Consider the following 20864-nt stretch of genomic DNA (forward strand, 5'->3'; position numbering starts at 1 on the left):
GCCCGCCCTCTCTCTCTTTCGCCCGCCCTCTCTCTCTTTCGCCCGCCCTCTCTCTCTTTCGCCCGCCCTCTCTCTCTTTCGCCCGCCCTCTCTCTCTTTCGCCCGCCCTCTCTCTCTTTCGCCCGCCCTCTCTCTCTTTCGCCCGCCCTCTCTCTCTTTCGCCCGCCCTCTCTCTCTTTCGCCCGCCCTCTCTCTCTTTCGCCCGCCCTCTCTCTCTTTCGCCCGCCCTCTCTCTCTTTCGCCCGCCCTCTCTCTCTTTCGCCCGCCCTCTCTCTCTTTCGCCCGCCCTCTCTCTCTTTCGCCCGCCCTCTCTCTCTTTCGCCCGCCCTCTCTCTCTTTCGCCCGCCCTCTCTCTCTTTCGCCCGCCCTCTCTCTCTTTCGCCCGCCCTCTCTCTCTCTCTCTTTCGCCCGCCCTCTCTCTCTCTCTCTTTCGCCCGCCCTCTCTCTCTCTCTCTTTCGCCCGCCCTCTCTCTCTCTCTCTTTCGCCCCCCCCTCTCTCTCTCTCTCTCTCGCCCGCCCTCTCTCTCTCTCTCTTCGCCCTCTTCGCCCTCTCTCTCTCTCTCTCTTCGCCCTCTCCCCTCTCTCTCTCTCTCTTCGCCCTCTTCGCCCTCTCTCTCTCTCTCTTCGCCCTCTTCGCCCTCTCTCTCTCTCTCTTCGCCCTCTCCTCTCTCTCTCTCTCTTTCGCCCGCCCTCTCTCTCTCTCTCTTTCGCCCGCCCTCTCTCTCTCTCTCTTTCGCCCGCCCTCTCTCTCTCTCTCTTTCGCCCGCCCTCTCTCTCTCTCTCTTTCGCCCGCCCTCTCTCTCTCTCTCTTTCGCCCGCCCTCTCTCTCTTTCGCCCGCCCTCTCTCTCTTTCGCCCGCCCTCTCTCTCTCTCTTTCGCCCGCACTCTCTCTCTCTCTCTCTCTCTCTTTCGCCCACCCTCTCTCTCTCTCTCTCTCTCTTTCGCCCACCCTCTCTCTCTCTCTCTCTTTCGCCCGCCCTCTCTCTCTCTCTCTCTTTCGCCGCCCTCTCTCTCTCTCTCTTTCGCCCGCCCCTTTCTCTCTCTCTCTCTCTCTCTCTCTCTCTTTCGCCCGCCCTCTCTCTCTCTTTCGCCCGCCCTCTCTCTCTCTCTTTCGCCCGCCCTCTCTCTCTCTCTCTCTCTCTTTCGCCCACCCTCTCTCTCTCTCTCTCTTTCGCCCGCCCTCTCTCTCTCTCTCTCTTTCGCCCGCCCTCTCTCTCTCTCTCTTTCGCCCGCCCTTTCTCTCTCTCTCTCTCTCTCTCTCTCTCTCTTTCGCCCGCCCTCTCTCTCTCTTTCGCCCGCCCTCTCTCTCTCTTTCGCCCTCTCTCTCTCTTTCGCCCGCCCTCTCTCTCTCTTTCGCCCGCCCTCTCTCTCTCTTTCGCCCGCCCTCTCTCTCTCTCTCTCTCTTTCGCCCGCCCTCTCTCTCTCTTTCGCCCGCCCTCTCTCTCTCTCTCTCTCTTTCGCCCGCCCTCTCTCTCTCTCTTTCTCTTTCGCCCTCCCTCTCTCTCTCTTTCGCCCTCTCTCTCCCCCCTCTCTCTTTCGCCCTCTCTCTCCCCCTCTCTCTTTCACCCTCTCTCTCTCTCTCTCTTTCGCCCGCCCTCTCTCTCTCTCTCTCTCTTTCGCCCGCCCTCTCTCTCTCTCTCTCTCTTTCGCCCGCCCTCTCTCTCTCTTTCGCCCGCCCTCTCTCTCTTTCGCCCGCCCTCTCTCTCTTTCGCCCGCCCTCTCTCTCTTTCGCCCGCCCTCTCTCTCTTTCGCCCGCCCTCTCTCTCTTTCGCCCGCCCTCTCTCTCTCTTTCGCCCGCCCTCTCTCTCTCTTTCGCCCGCCCTCTCTCTCTCTTTCGCCCGCCCTCTCTCTCTCTTTCGCCCGCCCTCTCTCTCTCTTTCGCCCGCCCTCTCTCTCTTTCGCCCGCCCTCTCTCTCTCTCTCTTTCGCCCGCCCTCTCTCTCTCTCTCTCTCTTTCGCCCGCCCTCTCTCTCTCTCTCTCTCTTTCGCCCGCTCTCTCTCTCTCTCTCTCTTTCGCCCGCTCTCTCTCTCTCTCTCTTTCGCCCGCCCTCTCTCTCTCTCTCTCTCTCTCTCTCTTTCGCCCGCCCTCTCTCTCTCTCTCTCTCTCTCTTTCGCCCGCTCTCTCTCTCTCTCTCTCTCTCTCTTTCGCCCGCTCTCTCTCTCTCTCTCTCTCTCTCTTTCGCCCGCTCTCTCTCTCTCTCTCTCTCTCTCTTTCGCCCGCTCTCTCTCTCTCTCTCTCTCTCTCTCTCTCTTTCGCCCGCTCTCTCTCTCTCTCTCTCTTTCGCCCGCTCTCTCTCTCTCTCTTTCGCCCGCTCTCTCTCTCTCTCTCTTTCGCCCGCACTCTCTCTCTCTCTCTCTCTTTCGCCCGCACTCTCTCTCTCTCTCTCTCTTTCGCCCGCTCTCTCTCTCTCTCTCTCTCTTTCGCCCGCTCTCTCTCTCTCTCTCTTTCGCCCGCCCTCTCTCTCTCTCTCTCTCTCTCTCTCTCTCTCTCTCTTTCGCCCGCCCTCTCTCTCTCTCTCTCTCTCTCTTTCGCCCGCACTCTCTCTCTCTCTCTCTCTCTCTTTCGCTCGCTCTCTCTCTCTCTCTCTCTCTCTCTTTCGCCCGCTCTCTCTCTCTCTCTCTCTCTCTCTCTCTCTTTCGCCCGCTCTCTCTCTCTCTCTCTCTCTCTCTCTCTTTCGCCCGCTCTCTCTCTCTCTCTCTCTCTCTCTCTTTCGCCCGCTCTCTCTCTCTCTCTCTCTCTCTCTCTCTCTCTCGCCCGCTCTCTCTCTCTCTCTCTCTCTCTCTCTCTCTTTCGCCCGCTCTCTCTCTCTCTCTCTCTCTCTCTCTCTCTTTCGCCCGCTCTCTCTCTCTCTCTCTCTTTCGCCCGCACTCTCTCTCTCTCTCTCTCTCTTTCGCCCGCACTCTCTCTCTCTCTCTCTCTCTTTCGCCCGCACTCTCTCTCTCTCTCTCTCTCTCTTTCGCCCGCCCTCTCTCTCTCTCTCTCTCTCTCTTTCGCCCGCCCTCTCTCTCTCTCTCTCTCTCTCTTTCGCCCGCCCTCTCTCTCTCTCTCTCTCTTTCGCCCGCACTCTCTCTCTCTCTCTCTTTCGCCCGCACTCTCTCTCTCTCTCTCTCTTTCGCCCGCACTCTCTCTCTCTCTCTCTCTCTTTCGCCCGCCCTCTCTCTCTCTCTCTCTCTCTTTCGCCCGCCCTCTCTCTCTCTCTCTCTCTCTCTCTTTCGCCCGCCCTCTCTCTCTCTCTCTCTCTTTCGCCCGCCCTCTCTCTCTCTCTCTCTCTTTCGCCCGCCCTCTCTCTCTCTCTCTCTTTCGCCCGCCCTCTCTCTCTCTCTCTTTCGCTCTCTCTCTCTCTTTCGCTCTCTCTCTCTCTCTCTTTCGCCCGCACTCACTCTCTCTCTCTCTTTCGCCCGCACTCTCTCTCTCTCTCTCTTTCGCCCGCACTCTCTCTCTCTCTCTCTTTCGCCCGCACTCTCTCTCTCTCTCTTTCGCCCGCACTCTCTCTCTCTCTCTCTCTCTCTCTCTCTCTCTCTCTCTCTCTCTCTCTCTCTCTCTCTCTCTCTCTCTCTCTCTCTCTCTTTCGCCCGCACTCTCTCTCTCTCTTTCGCCCGCACTCTCTCTCTCTCTCTCTCTTTCGCCCGCACTCTCTCTCTCTCTCTCTCTCTCTTTCGCCCGCCCTCTCTCTTTCGCCCGCACTCTCTCTCTCTCTCTCTCTCTCTTTCGCCCGCCCTCTCTCTCTCTCTCTCTCTTTCGCCCGCCCTCTCTCTCTCTCTCTCTTTCGCCCGCCCTCTCTCTCTCTCTCTCTCTCTCTTTCGCCCGCACTCTCTCTCTCTCTCTCTTTCGCCCGCACTCTCTCTCTCGCCCGCACTCTCTCTCTCTCTCTCTCTCTCGCCCGCACTCTCTCTCTTTCGCCCGCACTCTCTCTCTCTCTTTCGCCCGCCCGCCCTCTCTCTCTCTTTCGCCCGCCCTCTCTCTCTCTCTCTTTCGCCCGCCCTCTCTCTCTCTCTCTCTCTCGCTCTCTTTCGCCCGCCCTCTCTCTCTCTCTCTCTCTCTCTCTCTCTCTTTCGCCCGCCCTCTCTCTCTCTCTCTCTCTCTCTCTTTCGCCCGCCCTCTCTCTCTCTCTCTCTCTTTCTTTCGCCCGCACTCTCTCTCTTTCTTTCGCCCGCACTCTCTCTCTCTCTTTCGCCCGCACTCTCTCTCTCTCTTTCGCCCGCACTCTCTCTCTCTCTTTCGCCCGCACTCTCTCTCTCTCTTTCGCCCGCACTCTCTCTCTCTCTCTCTCTCTCTCTTTCGCCCGCCCTCTCTCTCTCTTTCGCCCGCTCTCTCTTTCGCCCGCCCTCTCTCTCTCGCTCTCTCTTTCGCCCGCCCTCTCTCTCTCGCTCTCTCTTTCGCCCGCCCTCTCTCTCGCCCGCCCTCTCTCTCTCTCTCTTTTGTCATCTCCGCCGGACGCCGTCACACCTCTTGTCCCCCACAGTTAGAAGGTTGTTGATCACAACCATGTTGTTCATCTCCCGTCTATTGAACTGGCTGGCCAATAAATAATAAACCCGCTAGCTTCTCTCAAATGACCTCTGACCCTTTGATTTGACCTCGTATGCCTGAATCTCCTCCACTGAGCTCACTGATTTGGTTGACGGGCCGTGATGCTGTTTATTGCTGAATCCTTTATTCTGTCTGCGTTTTTAGTAATGATGTTTGGTGTTCCCCTCTTCTCTTCCCAGAACACTATGGATCACCTCCACTAGCCCCGCCCTCCATCTGTCAACAGAGCTCATGGTGAGTATACCTTCCTCACCCTGTGTCAAGTCCCCAACGAGGGGCTACGATGTGCCCCAGGCCCTGGCCTTCCGTTCGGGTTGAAAACGTTGCGGTGACCCTATGTAGTGTGTGTATAGGTAGCCCCCCCTGCTCTCAGATTAGAGGTTTCACCGGCAGAATTACCACCCTGCTCTCAGATTAGAGGTTTCACCGGCAGGGACACATAGCAGGAGCCTCTTCTAGTCACATGTGGGATTGCCATTTGCATGAGTGCCACATATTCCACTTCTCTCTTTACAGACTGAGGCCTGCAGAGGGCCAGCGTCCTCACACAGCCGTGTGTGTCACGGTTTCTTATCTAAACACCTTTCTATGTGTTGTAGTAGAACACAGCTGGGAAATTCCCACCCCGTCTCTTTAACGTCAGTGAGGACATCAGTGAGGACAAAAAAATGGCCGCGAAATTACGTACCAAAACTATTTGAGGTGAGATGAAGTCCCCTTACAATATGACTTACAAAAACGCCATGTCATGCATGCACCTCACCTGTGTGTGATGGGGACCTCCGAAACAAAGTGTCCCCCAAGTGACCTCCCCCCACAACACCTGAGCCACCTGAGCACAGGAAGGAGTTGAGGGCTCAGGCTAGTGGGCCCCCAAGCGTAAACGGATTCTGTTGGGGTATGCACCCAGGGGACCGTCCTATTACAATAGACAGGTGGGCTGACAATCCTATTTATAGCTACAGTACAGGTTGGGTGGATGGTGCAAGAGCTCTACAGTATCCCCTTTCGCTCACCTACATCTTGTTTTGAAGGAATTGTATTCTCTTTATTCAACCCTTCATCCACACAATATTTAATGACCGTAAACCCGTCCGCCCGGCGGATATAAATATAACCACGGTTGACCACTGGTGATGAGTCAACAACGCGCCTCATTAACCTCCGCTCACTTTTAGGGCGGAAAATATTTTGCAAGCGCATGGAATGTGTCCGTCTCTTGTTAAATTGCAGCTATGCCACCTAGCCTAGGCTATATTAATTTGTGTAGGTAGCCCTCAACACAGGGCTTATGGTGACGTTGCAGGGGAAAATCACCATCTTAACTAGGGCTGTTCTGGTGACCGTATTACCGCCACACCGGGAGTCATGACCGCAGTAAAATTCCACGTGACCGCTGGGTCTCCGTAATCTGTTATGCACTCAGGACATACGTTTGTAGTACCCAACTCGCTAACGACCGGCAGGTCACTAATGGCCTGGTACTCAGGGATCTATTGTCCCTCTAACCACTCCGACATCAATGACAATTAAATCTAAAAATCACATCAAACACATGATTCAAACAGTACCGTGCTTTTAAAACTCACCTCCACTATGATTTGATCAATTTTAAAGATGGAAGTTCAACAGCAGGTTGGAACTGAGTGTAAAACATGGTCATTGTGGATGTTGTTTCAAAGCCTAACATAATGAAATGGACAGCGCTTTCTAAGGGGGTGATTCATTCAAAACACCCATATGAATATAAGAGTTTATCCATATGCATAGGCCTATATATGAGCCCAATCATAGCCTACTGTATATTACGCATGGCAGAAAAACGTTTACAAATGTTTTTTTTTACCTTTTATTATTTTACCAGGTAAGTTGACTGAGGACACATTCTCATTTACAGCAATGACCTGGGGAATAGTTACAGGGGAGAGGAGGGGGGGATAAATGAGCCAATTTGGAAGCTGAGGATGATTAGGTGACCATGATGGTATGAGGGCCAGATTGGGAATTTATCCAGGACACCAGGGTTAACACCCCTACTCTTATGATAAGTACCATGGGATCTTTAGTGACCACAGAGAGTCAGGACACCCGTTTTAACGTCCCATCTGAAAGACGGCACCCCACACTGTGATTTTTTAAAAGATGTCTTTGGTACATAATTGGTCTAGCTAGGCTATACACCTTTTTGAGTGTGGACTGTATTATTATGTATAGTGGATGGACTTGCTACACATCACGTTTATGCTCAACATAGCCACTTCATATGATCACTCGCTCTGCAATGGACTGGCCTGTGGCCACAGCCAGCCACTTATACAAGAGTGGGTCTAATCCTGAAGGCTGGTTAGTTAAAACCACATTCCAGCCGGTGTCTATTCCACAAATTACCACCGGCTAAATCTATGATGTTTAAAATGCTTATTTACTCTGTTCCATCTGACTGCAAATCCACATTTTGTGATGGTGAATATTAAATGGATTTTAATTAGACATTTTTAAATGTAGATGTTGCAAAGGCGCATATCAGCGGCTTTTAATGTGTGGAAGGCTAGAGATGCTAAATGTGTTTTTATTAATTAACGGGAGACCGGGAGTCCTCTGCATGACCATAACCGGCTGAGTAAATGTCATCACCGATTCACCCCTTAATCTTAACTCAATACATAACTTTTTAATAAACAGTATTGCTTTTTTTTTTGTCATGTTGTGTCAGAATATGAGACTTTCATTCTCTGTCCTATCTTAACCTGCTGATCTGATTTTAATCTGTGTCTGTCTCTGGTTGCGAGTAACCCTACTCGGTCTCAGTATGGTTGTAACCCTGTTTCTCTTTCTGGTCCCTCAGTACGGTTACAGCAGCACATTCCAGTGGGGTGGAGTCAGCCAGCTCCAGTGACTCTGAGAGCAGCTCGGGGTCGGAGTCAGGCAGTGAGAGCAGTGAGAGTGGGACAGAGGCCCCCCCACAGCCCCTCAGGAGTAGCAGCCCACCTGTGACAAAGGTACAATCACACAGCACACTGATTAGTCATGCACTCAGAACACTTAAGTAATGTGCTTTGATCATATATACACTGTGGGGGTCAGTGTCCTGGACTAAAGAAACTTGCTCAATGGACAATCTCAGAACTAGATTTAGGCCTCTAATCTGTGCCTGGTCCTATATATTTCTTTACATTGATGCTATATTGTCTGTCTTGTCTGTAACCCTCAGGCAACTTGCTTTGTCCTTTAATTGATACAGTACCAGTCAAATGTTTTGTACACACCTACTCATTCAAGGGTTTTTCTTCATTTGTACTATTTTCTACATTGTAGAATAATAGAGAAGACATCAAAACTATGAAATAACACATATGGAATCGTGTAGTAACCAAAAAAGGGTTAAACAAATCAAAATATATTTGAGATTCTTCCCAAGTAGCCACCCTTTGCCTTGATGACCGCTTTGCACACTCTTGGCATTCTCTCAACCAGCTTCATGAAGTCGTCACCTGGAATGCATTTCAATCAACAGGTGTGCCTTGTTAAATTAATTATTGGAATTTCTTTCCTCAATGCGTTTGAGCCAATCAGTTGTGTTGTAACAAGGTAGGGGTGGTATACAGAAGAGAGCCCTATTTGGTAAAAGACCAAGTCCATATTATGGCAAGAACAGCTCAAATAAGCAAAGAGAAACAACAGTCAATATAGAACATTTGAAGAACTTTGAAAGTTTCTTCCAGTAGAAATCTGTTGTTTGGTCTGATGAGTCTAAATTTGAGATTTTTGGACTCATCAGACCAAATGATAGATTTCTACCATTCTATTGTTCGTGTTTCTTGGCCCCAGAAAGTCTCTTCTTATTACTGGTGTCCTTTAGTAGTGGTGTCTTTGCAGCAATTTGACCATGAAGGCCTGATTCACACAGTCTCCTCTGAACAGTTGATGTTGAGATGTGTCTGTTACTTGAACTCTGTGGAGCATTTATTGGGGCTGCAATTTCTGCGGCTGGAAACTCTAATGAACTTATCCTCTGCAGCAGAGGTAACTCTGGGTCTTCCTTTCCTGTGGCGGTCCTCATTAGAGCCAGTTTCATCATGGCGCTTGATGGTTTTTGCGACTGCAGTTGAAGAAACTTTCAAAGTTCTTCAAATGTTCCATGTTGACTGACCTTCATGTCTTAAAGTTATGATGGACTGTCTTCAGTATACCAACCTCACCTTGTCACAACACAACTGATTGGCTCAAACGCATTGAGGAAAGAAATTCCACAAATTAACTTTTAACAAGTCACACACCTGTTAATTGAAATTATTTATTTAACACTTTTTTGGTTACTACGTGATTCCATATGTGTTATTTCATAGTTGTGATGTCTTCACTATTATTCTACAATGTAGAAAATAGTAAAAATAAAGAAATCATTGAATGAGTAGGTGTCCAAACTTTTGACTGGTACTAAAATATGTATTTATTTATTTATTTTCGTGGTAATGACTGGAGTAGCATGGTTTCCAGGTGTTTGATGCCATTCCATTCGTTCTGTTCCAGCCATTCTTATGAGCCGTCCTCCCCTCAGCAGCCTCCACTAATATATATTTGTGTTTCTTTTCATTGATCATATATTGTCTGTCCAGACGGAGGGCCCCGTGGTAACTAACTGGCAGTTGAACAACTGGATCCGAGTGAGCCAGCAGAACCCCAGCACAGAGAGCCAGAGTGACGCTCTACTGAGCCCTCTACCCAAACAGCAGCAGAGCCATGAGGAGGAGACCATTCCTCCCAGGGACTACAAATCCCACACACCCCCACATCGCCCAGAGTTCAGTGACGGTGAAGCCAAACCTCAACGCAGTGAAGGCGCTGCCCACAACCAGCATGTCCAACACAAGTCCCCGGTCGTCTCGCACGTTGGGAACAGCAGCAGCAACCAGAGAAAGACAGTGGGGAACAAACACCCCTCCAGACCAGCCAAGGCTCCCCGCCCTGAAGACCCTCAGGCTGGGTTACAGGTGGAGAGTGTGGAGGTTGTCCCCCGTGACAAAGACTCCTCGTTCACAGACAGGCCAAAGGTCAAAACGAAAACCGGCCGCAGCAGCAAGAGCAGCGGAGCCAAAATAAACAGTAGGAAGCCTGCCAAGCGTGGCGCCTCTGAGAAGAAGACCGAACAACCAGAGTCACAGGGTGGCCCCAAGGTGACTCTGGTGCTGGACTGTAAGAGGGAGAAGTCTCCTAGTCCCAGCCCTGCCCAGGAGGTAGACCAGCCATCCCCAGCTGTGGTGAAGACCACCAGTGTCAGGACAGAGACCCTCCCGGCCCCTCAGCAGGGCCAAAAGAATCCCCGGCGCCACTCTCTAGACCCAGCACACAAGGCCAAGCGGGAGTCCTCAGCCAAAGCTTCCAGGGTCCTCCAGGGGCCTCCACGGGCCCTGCTGGTAAAGATAGAACTGAGCCTGCTGTCCAGGGTTCCCTCCCAGGGCTCCAGGCCTTCTTCAGGGGGCCAGGAGCCAGCCATCAGGAAGGGACCCAACACGGCCCCAGAGAGGGGGGACACCAACCCTGCTGCCCCCATCCCTACCAAAGTCTGCAAGAAGAGACCGGTAGGTTGGCTTTTTATTGTTATGATGAAATGGTATTCGTGGTGTTGATAGTAGTGGTTGTTGTTTTTGCTTGATGAGCTGGTTTGGGTTCAGCAGCCCTTTGTAGTAGTAGTAACCTTCTCCCACTCCTAGCCAGGTGTAGGTGTATCAACAGTGCTATCGTACTCTAAAACACAATGGGGTTGTGCTTGCTATCATACCGGCAGACATCGTATCCCGTACTACCTGTACACCTTCCTGTTACGTAACGATTACGGCAACTGCACCGTCCGCAACCGCAGGTCTCTCCAGAGGGTGGTGCGGTCAGCCCAATGCATCACCGGGGGCACACTGCCTGCCCTCCAGGACACCTACACCACCCCCCCCCCCCCCCCCCCCTCCCGGTGTCACAGGGAAGGCCATGAAGATCATCAAGGGCCTCCGCTACACCCGAGCCACGGCCTGTTCACCCTGCTACCATCTAGAAGGCAGAGACCGTGCAGGTGCATCAAAGCTGGGACTGATAAACAGCTTCTATCTCCAGGCCATCAGACTGTTAAAGACAGTCACCATTAGCAGGCAGTCACCATTAGTCACCACATCAGACAGTCACCATTAGCAGGCCTTCATCCAGTACCCTGCCCTGAACTTCACTCACTGTTACTAGCCAGCTATCACCCAGTACCTTAGTGACTAACGTATGCCAGGAAAACATTCTTCACAACATTACACTACCGCCACCAGCCTGTACCGTTGACACCAGGCAGGATGGGTCCATGGACTCATGCTGCTTACACCAAATCCTGACTCTGCCATCAGCATGACGCAACAGGAACCGGGATTCGTCGGACCAGGCGATGTTTTTCCACTCTTCAATTGTCCAGTGTTGGTGATCTCGTGCCCACTGGAGCCACTTCTTTTTTTAATTTAGCTGATAGGAGTGGAACCCTGTGTGGTCGTCTGCTGCAAATAGCCAATCCGTGACAAGGAACGATGAGTTGTGCGTTCTGAGATGCCGTTCTGCAAACCACTGTTGTACTGCTCTGTAATTTGCCTGTTTGTGGTCCGCCTGTTAGCTTGCACAATTCTTGCCATTCTCCTTCGACCTCTCTCATCAACAAGCTTTTTTTCGCGCGTTGGAACTGCCGCTGATTGGATGTTTGTTTGTCGCACCGTCCTCTGTAAACCATAGGCCACTCGTGCGTGAAAAGCCCAGGAGGCCAGCTGTTTCTGAGACACTGTAACCGACGCGCCTGGCACTGACGATCGTAACACGCTCAGTTGCTTAGGTCACTCGTTGTTGCACATTTTAGCGTTCAATCAAACCGTAACGGAAAGTCTCTGTCTGCCTGCTTTATATATAGCAAGCCACGTGACTCTCACTGTCTGTAGGAGTAAACCATTTTCGTAAACGATGTGGTGTACCTAATAAATATATAACTACTGCTGTACACACCTTTTCTATTCATATACTGTCGATACACACCATTTTATAATATATATTCCGAACTCTGCATAGGCTCGTTTTTGATTTAAAAAAATATTTCTATCTTTGTTGTTTGGTCATTTGTGTGTATTGTTAGATATTGCTGCACTGTTGAAGCCAGAAACATTTAGCTGCACCTACGATAATATGTGTATGCGACCGATTTTGATTACATTTAGAGAGACCAATCTATGGCTTAGTTCCAAAATGGAGTCGAATTGTTGTGTACAGAATCTGGTTTGTTTTCTTTGGCTCTCTGCTGTTGAGGTGTACAGGGCAGCCTTGCCTCCTTCACAAGGCTCTTATCTAGGCTGTGCGTCATTGCCCATCTGAGGGCTGCCAACCTGTACGGTTGACTAACGTGTTAAAGTGGTAGTACTATGGAGCATGATGTCTACTTGAGGCTGTTTTGCTTTCAGACAATATAAATAATAATGGTCATTTCTCCATAGATGCTTGGTTTGCCCTTTTTATAACTGGAAGAAGAGCGAGCCTGTCTCTAATACGTTTTGTTTCTCAGGCTGAGAAGGATGTGAAAACCGTGCCAAGGAAGAAGCCAAAGCTGCAGAAAGATCTGAAACCCTCCTCTTCAGGTCCTGGTTCCCGCAAGTCTGAGTGAGTAATGCTACACCTGCTCTCTCTCTCTCCTCCTCCTCCTAGCTAGTGAGTAACACTACACCTGCTCTCTCTCCTCCTCCTCCTAGCTAGTGAGTAACGCTACACCTGCTCTCTCTCCTCCTCCTCCTAGCTAGTGAGTAACGCTACACCTGCTCTCTCTCCTCCTCCTCCTAGCTAGTGAGTAACACTACACCTGCTCTCTCTCCTCCTCCTCCTAGCTAGTGAGTAACGCTACACCTGCTCTCTCTCCTCCTCCTCCTAGCTAGTGAGTAATGCTACACCTGCTCTCTCTCTCTCCTCCTCCTCCTAGCTAGTGAGTAACACTACACCTGCTCTCTCTCACCTCCTCCTAGCTAGTGAGTAACGCTACACCTGCTCTCTCTCCTCCTCCTCCTAGCTAGTGAGTAACGCTACACCTGCTCTCTCTCTCCTCCTCCTAGCTAGTGAGTAACGCTACACCTGCTCTCTCTCCTCCTCCTCCTAGCTAGTGAGTAACGCTACACCTGCTCTCTCTCCTCCTCCTCCTAGCTAGTGAGTAACGCTACACCTGCTCTCTCTCCTCCTCCTCCTAGCTAGTGAGTAACGCTACACCTGCTCTCTCTCCTCCTCCTCCTAGCTAGTGAGTAACGCTACACCTGCTCTCTCTCCTCCTCCTCCTAGCTAGTGAGTAACGCTACACCTGCTCTCTCTCTCTCCTCCTCCTCCTAGCTAGTGAGTAACGCTACACCTGCTCTCTCTCTCCTCCTCCTAGCTAGTGAGTAACGCTACACCTGCTCTCTCTCCTCCTCCTCCTAGCTAGTGAGTAACGCTACACCTGCTCTCTCTCCTCCTCCTCCTAGCTAGTGAGTAACGCTACACCTGCTCTCTCTCTCCTCCTCCTCCTAGCTAGTGAGTAACGCTACACCTGCTCTCTCTCCTCCTCCTCCTAGCTAGTGAGTAACGCTACACCTGCTCTCTCTCCTCCTCCTCCTAGCTAGTGAGTAACGCTACACCTGCTCTCTCTCCTCCTCCTCCTAGCTAGTGAGTAACGCTACACCTGCTCTCTCTCCTCCTCCTCCTAGCTAGTGAGTAATGCTACACCTGCTCTCTCTCTCTCCTCCTCCTCCTAGCTAGTGAGTAACACTACACCTGCTCTCTCTCTCCTCCTCCTAGCTAGTGAGTAACGCTACACCTGCTCTCTCTCTCCTCCTCCTAGCTAGTGAGTAACGCTACACCTGCTCTCTCTCCTCCTCCTCCTAGCTAGTGAGTAACGCTACACCTGCTCTCTCTCCTCCTCCTCCTAGCTAGTGAGTAACACTACACCTGCTCTCTCTCCTCCTCCTCCTAGCTAGTGAGTAACACTACACCTGCTCTCTCTCTCCTCCTCCTAGCTAGTGAGTAACACTACGCCTGCTCTCTCTCCTCCTCCTAGCTAGTGAGTAACACTACACCTGCTCTCTCTCTCCTCCTCCTAGCTAGTGAGTAACACTACGCCTGCTCTCTCTCTCCTCCTCCTCCTAGGTAGTGAGTAACACTACACCTGCTCTCTCTCTCCTCCATCTCCTAGCTAGTGAGTAATGCTTCACCTGCTCTCTCTCCTCCTCCTCCTAGCTAGTGAGTAACACTACACCTGCTCTCTCTCTCCTCCTCCTAGCTAGTGAGTAATGCTACACCTGCTCTCTCTCTCTCTCTCCTCCTAGCTAGTGAGTAACGCTACACCTGCTCTCTCTCCTCCTCCTCCTAGCTAGTGAGTAACACTAAACCTGCTCTCTCTCTCCTCCTAGCTAGTGAGTAACACTACGCCTGCTCTCTCTCTCCTCCTCCTCCTAGCTAGTGAGTAACACTACACCTGCTCTCTCTCCTCCTCCTAGCTAGTGAGTAACGCTACACCTGCTCTCTCTCCTCCTCCTAGCTAGTGAGTAACGCTACACCTGCTCTCTCTCCTCCTCCTAGCTAGTGAGTAACGCTACGCCTGCTCTCTCTCTCCTCCTCCTCCTAGCTAGTGAGTAACGCTACACCTGCTCGCTCGCTCTCCTCCTCCTAGCTAGTGAGTAACGCTACACCTGCTCTCTCTCTCCTCCTCCTAGCTAGTGAGTAACGCTACACCTGCTCTCTCCTCCTCCTCCTAGCTAGTAACGCTACACCTGCTCTCTCTCCTCCTCCTCCTAGCTAGTGAGTAACGCTACACCTGCTCTCTCTCCTCCTCCTCCTAGCTAGTGAGTAACGCTACACCTGCTCGCTCGCTCTCCTCCTCCTAGCTAGTGAGTAACGCTACACCTGCTCGCTCGCTCTCCTCCTCCTAGCTAGTGAGTAACACTACACCTGCTCTCTCTCCTCCTCCTCCTAGCTAGTGAGTAACGCTACACCTGCTCTCTCTCCTCCTCCTAGCTAGTGAGTAACACTACGCCTGCTCTCTCTCCTCCTCCTAGCTAGTGAGTAACACTACGCCTGCTCTCTCCTCCTCCTCCTAGCTAGTGAGTAACGCTACGCCTGCTCTCTCTCCTCCTCCTCCTCCTAGCTAGTGAGTAACGCTACGCCTGCTCTCTCTCCTCCTCCTCCTCCTAGCTAGTGAGTAACGCTACACCTGCTCTCTCTCTCCTCCATCTCCTAGCTAGTGAGTAACACTACACCTGCTCTCTCTCCTCCTCCTAGCTAGTGAGTAACACTACACCTGCTCTCTCCTCCTCCTCCTAGCTAGTGAGTAACGCTACGCCTGCTCTCTCTCTCCTCCTAGCTAGTGAGTAACGCTACGCCTGCTCTCTCTCTCCTCCTAGCTAGTGAGTAACGCTACGCCTGCTCTCTCTCTCCTCCTCCTCCTAGCTAGTGAGTAACACTACACCTGCTCTCTCTCCTCCTCCTAGCTAGTGAGTAACGCTACACCTGCTCTCTCTCCTCCTCCTAGCTAGTGAGTAACGCTACACCTGCTCTCTCTCCTCCTCCTAGCTAGTGAGTAACGCTACGCCTGCTCTCTCTCTCCTCCTCCTCCTAGCTAGTGAGTAACGCTACACCTGCTCGCTCGCTCTCCTCCTCCTAGCTAGTGAGTAACGCTACACCTGCTCTCTCTCTCCTCCTCCTAGCTAGTGAGTAACGCTACACCTGCTCTCTCCTCCTCCTCCTAGCTAGTAACGCTACACCTGCTCTCTCTCCTCCTCCTCCTAGCTAGTGAGTAACACTACACCTGCTCTCTCTCCTCCTCCTCCTAGCTAGTGAGTAACGCTACACCTGCTCTCTCTCCTCCTCCTCCTAGCTAGTGAGTAACGCTACACCTGCTCTCTCTCCTCCTCCTCCTCCTAGCTAGTGAGTAACGCTACACCTGCTCGCTCGCTCTCCTCCTCCTAGCTAGTGAGTAACACTACACCTGCTCTCGCTCGCTCTCCTCCTCCTAGCTAGTGAGTAACACTACGCCTGCTCTCTCTCCTCCTCCTCCTAGCTAGTGAGTAACACTACACCTGCTCTCGCTCGCTCTCCTCCTCCTAGCTAGTGAGTAACACTACGCCTGCTCTCTCTCCTCCTCCTCCTAGCTAGTGAGTAACACTACACCTGCTCTCTCTCCTCCTCCTAGCTAGTGAGTAACACTACACCTGCTCTCTCTCCTCCTCCTCCTAGCTAGTGAGTAACACTACACCTGCTCTCTCTCCTCCTCCTCCTAGCTAGTGAGTAACGCTACGCCTGCTCTCTCTCCTCCTCCTCCTAGCTAGTGAGTAACGCTACGCCTGCTCTCTCTCCTCCTCCTCCTAGCTAGTGAGTAACGCTACACCTGCTCGCTCGCTCTCCTCCTCCTAGCTAGTGAGTAACACTACGCCTGCTCTCTCTCCTCCTCCTCCTAGCTAGTGAGTAACACTACGCCTGCTCTCTCTCCTCCTCCTCCTAGCTAGTGAGTAACACTACACCTGCTCTCTCTCCTCCTCCTAGCTAGTGAGTAACACTACACCTGCTCTCTCTCCTCCTCCTCCTAGCTAGTGAGTAACGCTACACCTGCTCTCTCTCCTCCTCCTCCTAGCTAGTGAGTAACACTACGCCTGCTCTCTCTCCTCCTCCTCCTAGCTAGTGAGTAACGCTACGCCTGCTCTCTCTCCTCCTCCATCTCCTAGCTAGTGAGTAACGCTACGCCTGCTCTCTCCTCCTCCTCCTAGCTAGTGAGTAACACTACGCCTGCTCTCTCTCCTCTTCCTAGCTAGTGAGTAACACTACGCCTGCTCTCTCCTCCTCCTAGCTAGTGAGTAACGCTACGCCTGCTCTCTCTCCTCCTCCTCCTAGCTAGTGAGTAACACTACGCCTGCTCTCTCTCTCCTCCTCCTAGCTAGTGAGTAACACTACGCCTGCTCTCTCTCTCCTCCTCCTCCTAGCTAGTGAGTAACGCTACACCTGCTCTCCTCCTCCTCCTAGCTAGTGAGTAACACTACGCCTGCTCTCTCTCTCTCCTCCTAGCTAGTGAGTAACGCTACGCCTGCTCTCTCTCTCCTCCTCCTAGCTAGTGAGTAACGCTACACCTGCTCTCTCTCTCCTCCTCCTAGCTAGTGAGTAACGCTACACCTGCTCTCTCTCTCCTCCTCCTAGCTAGTGAGTAACGCTACACCTGCTCTCTCTCTCCTCCTCCTAGCTAGTGAGTAACGCTACACCTGCTCTCTCTCTCCTCCTCCTAGCTAGTGAGTAACGCTACACCTGCTCTCTCTCTCCTCCTCCTAGCTAGTGAGTAACGCTACACCTGCTCTCTCTCTCCTCCTCCTAGCTAGTGAGTAACGCTACACCTGCTCTCTCTCTCCTCGTCCTAGCTAGTGAGTAACGCTAAACCTCGCTCGCTCGCTCTCCTCCTCCTAGCTAGTGAGTAACGCTACACCTGCTCTGTCTCTCTCTCCCCTCCTAGTTAGTGTCTTCATATCTATGCAGCGGATCCATCCACCCATAGCTTCTCTGCCCCAAACTACTTCTGGTATATCATTCTTCTTGTTTACCTTTTAACATTACAAAGATATTGGAGATGCATCAAAGAAAAGGTTTGGTGATTTCCAAGCACCTTAATTACCTCTCATTTGGCCATATGCCACCCTAGAGACTGGTCTGGGTGGCATATGACTTGGAAAGACCTGGAAAGTCCCCCCCCCCCCCCCCCCCCCCCCCCCCCCCCCCCCCCCCCCCCCCCAGTAGAGATCAACAACATTCCTACTCCCCTCATTCTACTCTCCCCTCTGTAACATGCTGTCTGGCCCGCTTTCTCACAGGACTGAGAGGAAGCGGTCTAAGGGGCCTCCTGTCCCTCTGCTGCAGCCCACCACCACTCAGGACCCTGGGAAAGGGCAGGGGGGCCACAAACGGCACGCGGTGGATGCCCCAGAGCCTAGCACAGCATCTGCAACCCACCGCAGGGACAGGGAGGCCTCCACACCTGTCAAGCACAAGAAGAGCGCTGGAAAACAACACACTGAGCATGCCAAGGTAGTATATTTCAGTCCATTTTTATTGTATACATTAACACATGTGTGTCAGATGTTTTAATGTTATACAAAGGAAAGAAGCTCAGTATTTATGTTGCATTAATTGGTTGTATGAAGCAAATGAGAATCAGATGTTGATATGAAGGCTGTTCTAATACTGTCTCGTCTGTGGTTCTGGCAGAAAGCCCCCAAGAGCAGCGTTGCCTTCTCCGTGCCTTCCCAGCCCACCGGGGCTGCCCTGTCCTCCAGACCCCTGCTCCAGTTTGAAGACAGGTAAACGTTCCTCCTTGTTTGTCATTGTTGTTTGAGTGGCCATTTCTCCATCGCTCTAAGGGGTGTTGTTGTGTCTGATCAGTAACTCTGTTCCTGCCGCCCACAGGCAGCAGCCAGTGGAGTATCATATGAAGGAAGCCAAAACACTCAAGCACAAGGCAGATGCCACGGTAACTGTCCCCTCTTTCTCTCTCAATTCTCCATATCTCTTTCACCTTCTCATAAAGAGACGAGCTCAGTGGATTCGGTGTCCCAATTTAAATCAAGGTCTGTGTGTTTTAATCCAGCCGGATAAGGTGGGCAAAGCTTTCAACTACCTAGATGCTGCCATGTCCTTCGTGGAGAGCGGCATCGCTATGGAAACCGATCCCCAGACCCCGAAGTCGGCATATACGATGTTCGCCGAAACCTTGGATCTGATCAGGTGAGCAACCCGAAAACAAATATGTTCTAGATAGGGCTTCTTAGCTGTAGGGAGTAGTCTATGCACTGAGACATAGAAACAGAAAAATAGAATGAAATTATGAAGTCCCCTTCTGACTGTTGACGTAACACAATTTGGATGTGTGATCTGGGACAGGATGTGAAACTCTCCTTTGCTTTACTGTGTTTGCTGTGCTTTGGCTAGTTGTGTTGTTTTTTTTTTTATATACCACGTCTGCCGGTCTTCACAGGTTCATACTGAAACTAAAGGGCTCTGTGAACCCCTCGGCCCCTGCTACAGACAAGGACTTTACAGTTTTATGGTAAATAGATAACCACAACTATGTTTAATGTCTACCCTGCAACACCACAGTTTACCATATTTCTGTTAAATGTAACCAAAATGTAAAGTAGTGGCACATTGGATCCATTTTTTACCTCAGAAGTCATTTAAATGAAATGTTCCTTGGAGAGGATTATGAGAATGTAACCTTGTTATTTTCTGTCTGGCAGTATGAGGGGCCTGTCCCTTCTACAGATGGCCATGTTTCGCTACAAACGAGAAGCAGCACTTAAGTATTCAAGGACCCTCACAGATCATTTCAAGGTAGGCTTCTAGGATTACGTGTTTGTCGTTTTGTTTCTTAGTCTACACACATGTTCTGAGGAATCAACCAGGGATGTTCTGAGGATTCGACCAGGGATGTTCTGAGGATTCGACCAGGGATGTTCTGAGGATTCGACCAGGGATGTTCTGAGGATTCGACCAGGGATGTTCTGAGGAATCGACCAGGGGATGTTCTGAGGAATCGACCAGGGGATGTTCTGAGGAATCGACCAGGGGATGTTCTGAGGAAGCGACCAGGGGATGTTCTGAGGAAGCGACCAGGGGATGTTCTGAGGAAGCGACCAGGGGATGTTCTGAGGAAGCGACCAGGGGATGTTCTGAGGAAGCGACCAGGGGATGTTCTGAGGAAGCGACCAGGGGATGTTCTGAGGAAGCGACCAGGGGATGTTCTGAGGAAGCGACCAGGGGATGTTCTGAGGAAGCGACCAGGGGATGTTCTGAAGTCACAGACGAGCCAGAAGTTTCACCGGATGTATAAATCTGAATCATCCGGTTGGCATTTCCACTCACCCCCAAATATTATGACGAGAGGAAGTGGATGAAGATGGAGCGAGATGGATTTTGGCCGTCATTCTGCAAATTTTCTCATTTGATTTAAACATTTGATCCTCATACAGTTTTCTGTTTCCAAAACTAGAATCTGTTTTATGAAGAGTGGACTACATCTTTTGTTTTCTTTACTGTTTGCCCCAGTTTCCAAAAATGTCATTGTTTAGGAGTGGAAAATTGAATATAGTTATTGCACACACGCATTTCAGAGTAGGTGTTCGCTAATGGAAATATGCAAATACATGCTAGAACGTGACAATAAAATCTCGTTAGCTCATGCTTGGCTCTGCCCACCTCCTTGTTTGTTCTGCCCAATATGATTAATTTGCTCCCATTGGAAACGACAGACTGTGGTCCATCTTGGCTTAGTTAAATAAAGGTTAAATATAATAAAATATTTGTGTTAGTTATAAAGAATATCATTGCTGAAGTGCATTTTTTTTGGTCCAGGTCTAGATCAATGACTGTAAATATGAATGGACAAAGCCACCGATTTTTGAAGCCAAATTAAGTTGGTTAAGATGGCGTCTCATGGAGAAGACAACATGCCGTTTGAGCTACTCCAGGAAGTGATGTTGCAGGCTAGCTCAGTGTCCTTTTCAAATAATAATTTTCAAATAATTGGTTCAAGGACATACATCTGGTTGATTTAGAAGCAATTATTGGTACCATGATTTGTCTTCTAAACATTTTGTTTATTTACATGAAGATTGACCAAGAAGATTGCAATTTTTCCATTCACTATCATGGGGGTCCTGTTTTCTGCAAACAATGACTGCAGTACTGTGGTCGGTCTTAAACTTACATGATTTCAATGAGAGGGGGCAGTCATTCTCCCCTGGTTTAAATCTATACTGAACAAAATTATAAACGCAACTTGTGTAAGGTGTTGGGCCCATCTTCGCTGTTGGAAGTAGGAGCGCTAAGTAGTTGAATTTATTTATATTGACTGATTTCCTTAAATACATTTTTTTACCTTTCTATTTAACTGGGGAAGTCAGTAAAGAACAAATTCTTATTTGTGCCACCCTGTGGGACTCCCAATCACGGCTGGATGTGATACAGCCTGGATTCGAACCAGGGACTGTAGTGACGCCTCTTGCACTGAGATGCAGTGCCTTAGACCGCTGTAACTCAGTAAAATTGTTGCATGTTGCGTTTTTATATATTTGTTCAGTATATGATTCTGGGGAAAGTGATCTTTGGAGCAGTCAACCTATGTTTTTATTTATTTATTTAAACGTTTGAAATAAAAAAATAAGACATTGTCTCACATCCTCCTTTTCAGAGTTCCTTAAAGTCTGCAGCCCAGGCTCCTTCACCATGTATCTCAAAGTAAGTCTTTCACCTAATGTACAATATGTCTTCTCTCCAGCCTGTCTCCTTTT

The 20864-nt window shown here is 50.6% G+C and overlaps 1 protein-coding gene across 3 annotated transcripts in view; it reads left to right on the top strand.

The window, feature by feature from the left end:
• LOC120044852 (AF4/FMR2 family member 1-like) overlaps positions 1-20864 on the top strand; it is a 77517-nt gene that overhangs the window by 50812 nt on the left and 5841 nt on the right. For all 3 annotated transcript variants that reach the window (XM_038989540.1, XM_038989541.1, XM_038989542.1), the window contains exons 7-17: positions 4710-4764; positions 7376-7529; positions 9147-10109; positions 12095-12189; positions 17391-17604; positions 17785-17876; positions 17983-18046; positions 18164-18300; positions 18551-18622; positions 18813-18906; positions 20765-20811. In XM_038989540.1, coding sequence (XP_038845468.1) covers positions 4710-4764; positions 7376-7529; positions 9147-10109; positions 12095-12189; positions 17391-17604; positions 17785-17876; positions 17983-18046; positions 18164-18300; positions 18551-18622; positions 18813-18906; positions 20765-20811 — 1987 coding nt within the window. The remainder of the gene's footprint in view (positions 1-4709; positions 4765-7375; positions 7530-9146; positions 10110-12094; positions 12190-17390; positions 17605-17784; positions 17877-17982; positions 18047-18163; positions 18301-18550; positions 18623-18812; positions 18907-20764; positions 20812-20864) is intronic.

The sequence above is a fragment of the Salvelinus namaycush genome, chromosome 3 (assembly GCF_016432855.1).
Source record: "Salvelinus namaycush isolate Seneca chromosome 3, SaNama_1.0, whole genome shotgun sequence".
In the NCBI taxonomy this organism is placed as follows: domain Eukaryota; kingdom Metazoa; phylum Chordata; class Actinopteri; order Salmoniformes; family Salmonidae; genus Salvelinus; species Salvelinus namaycush.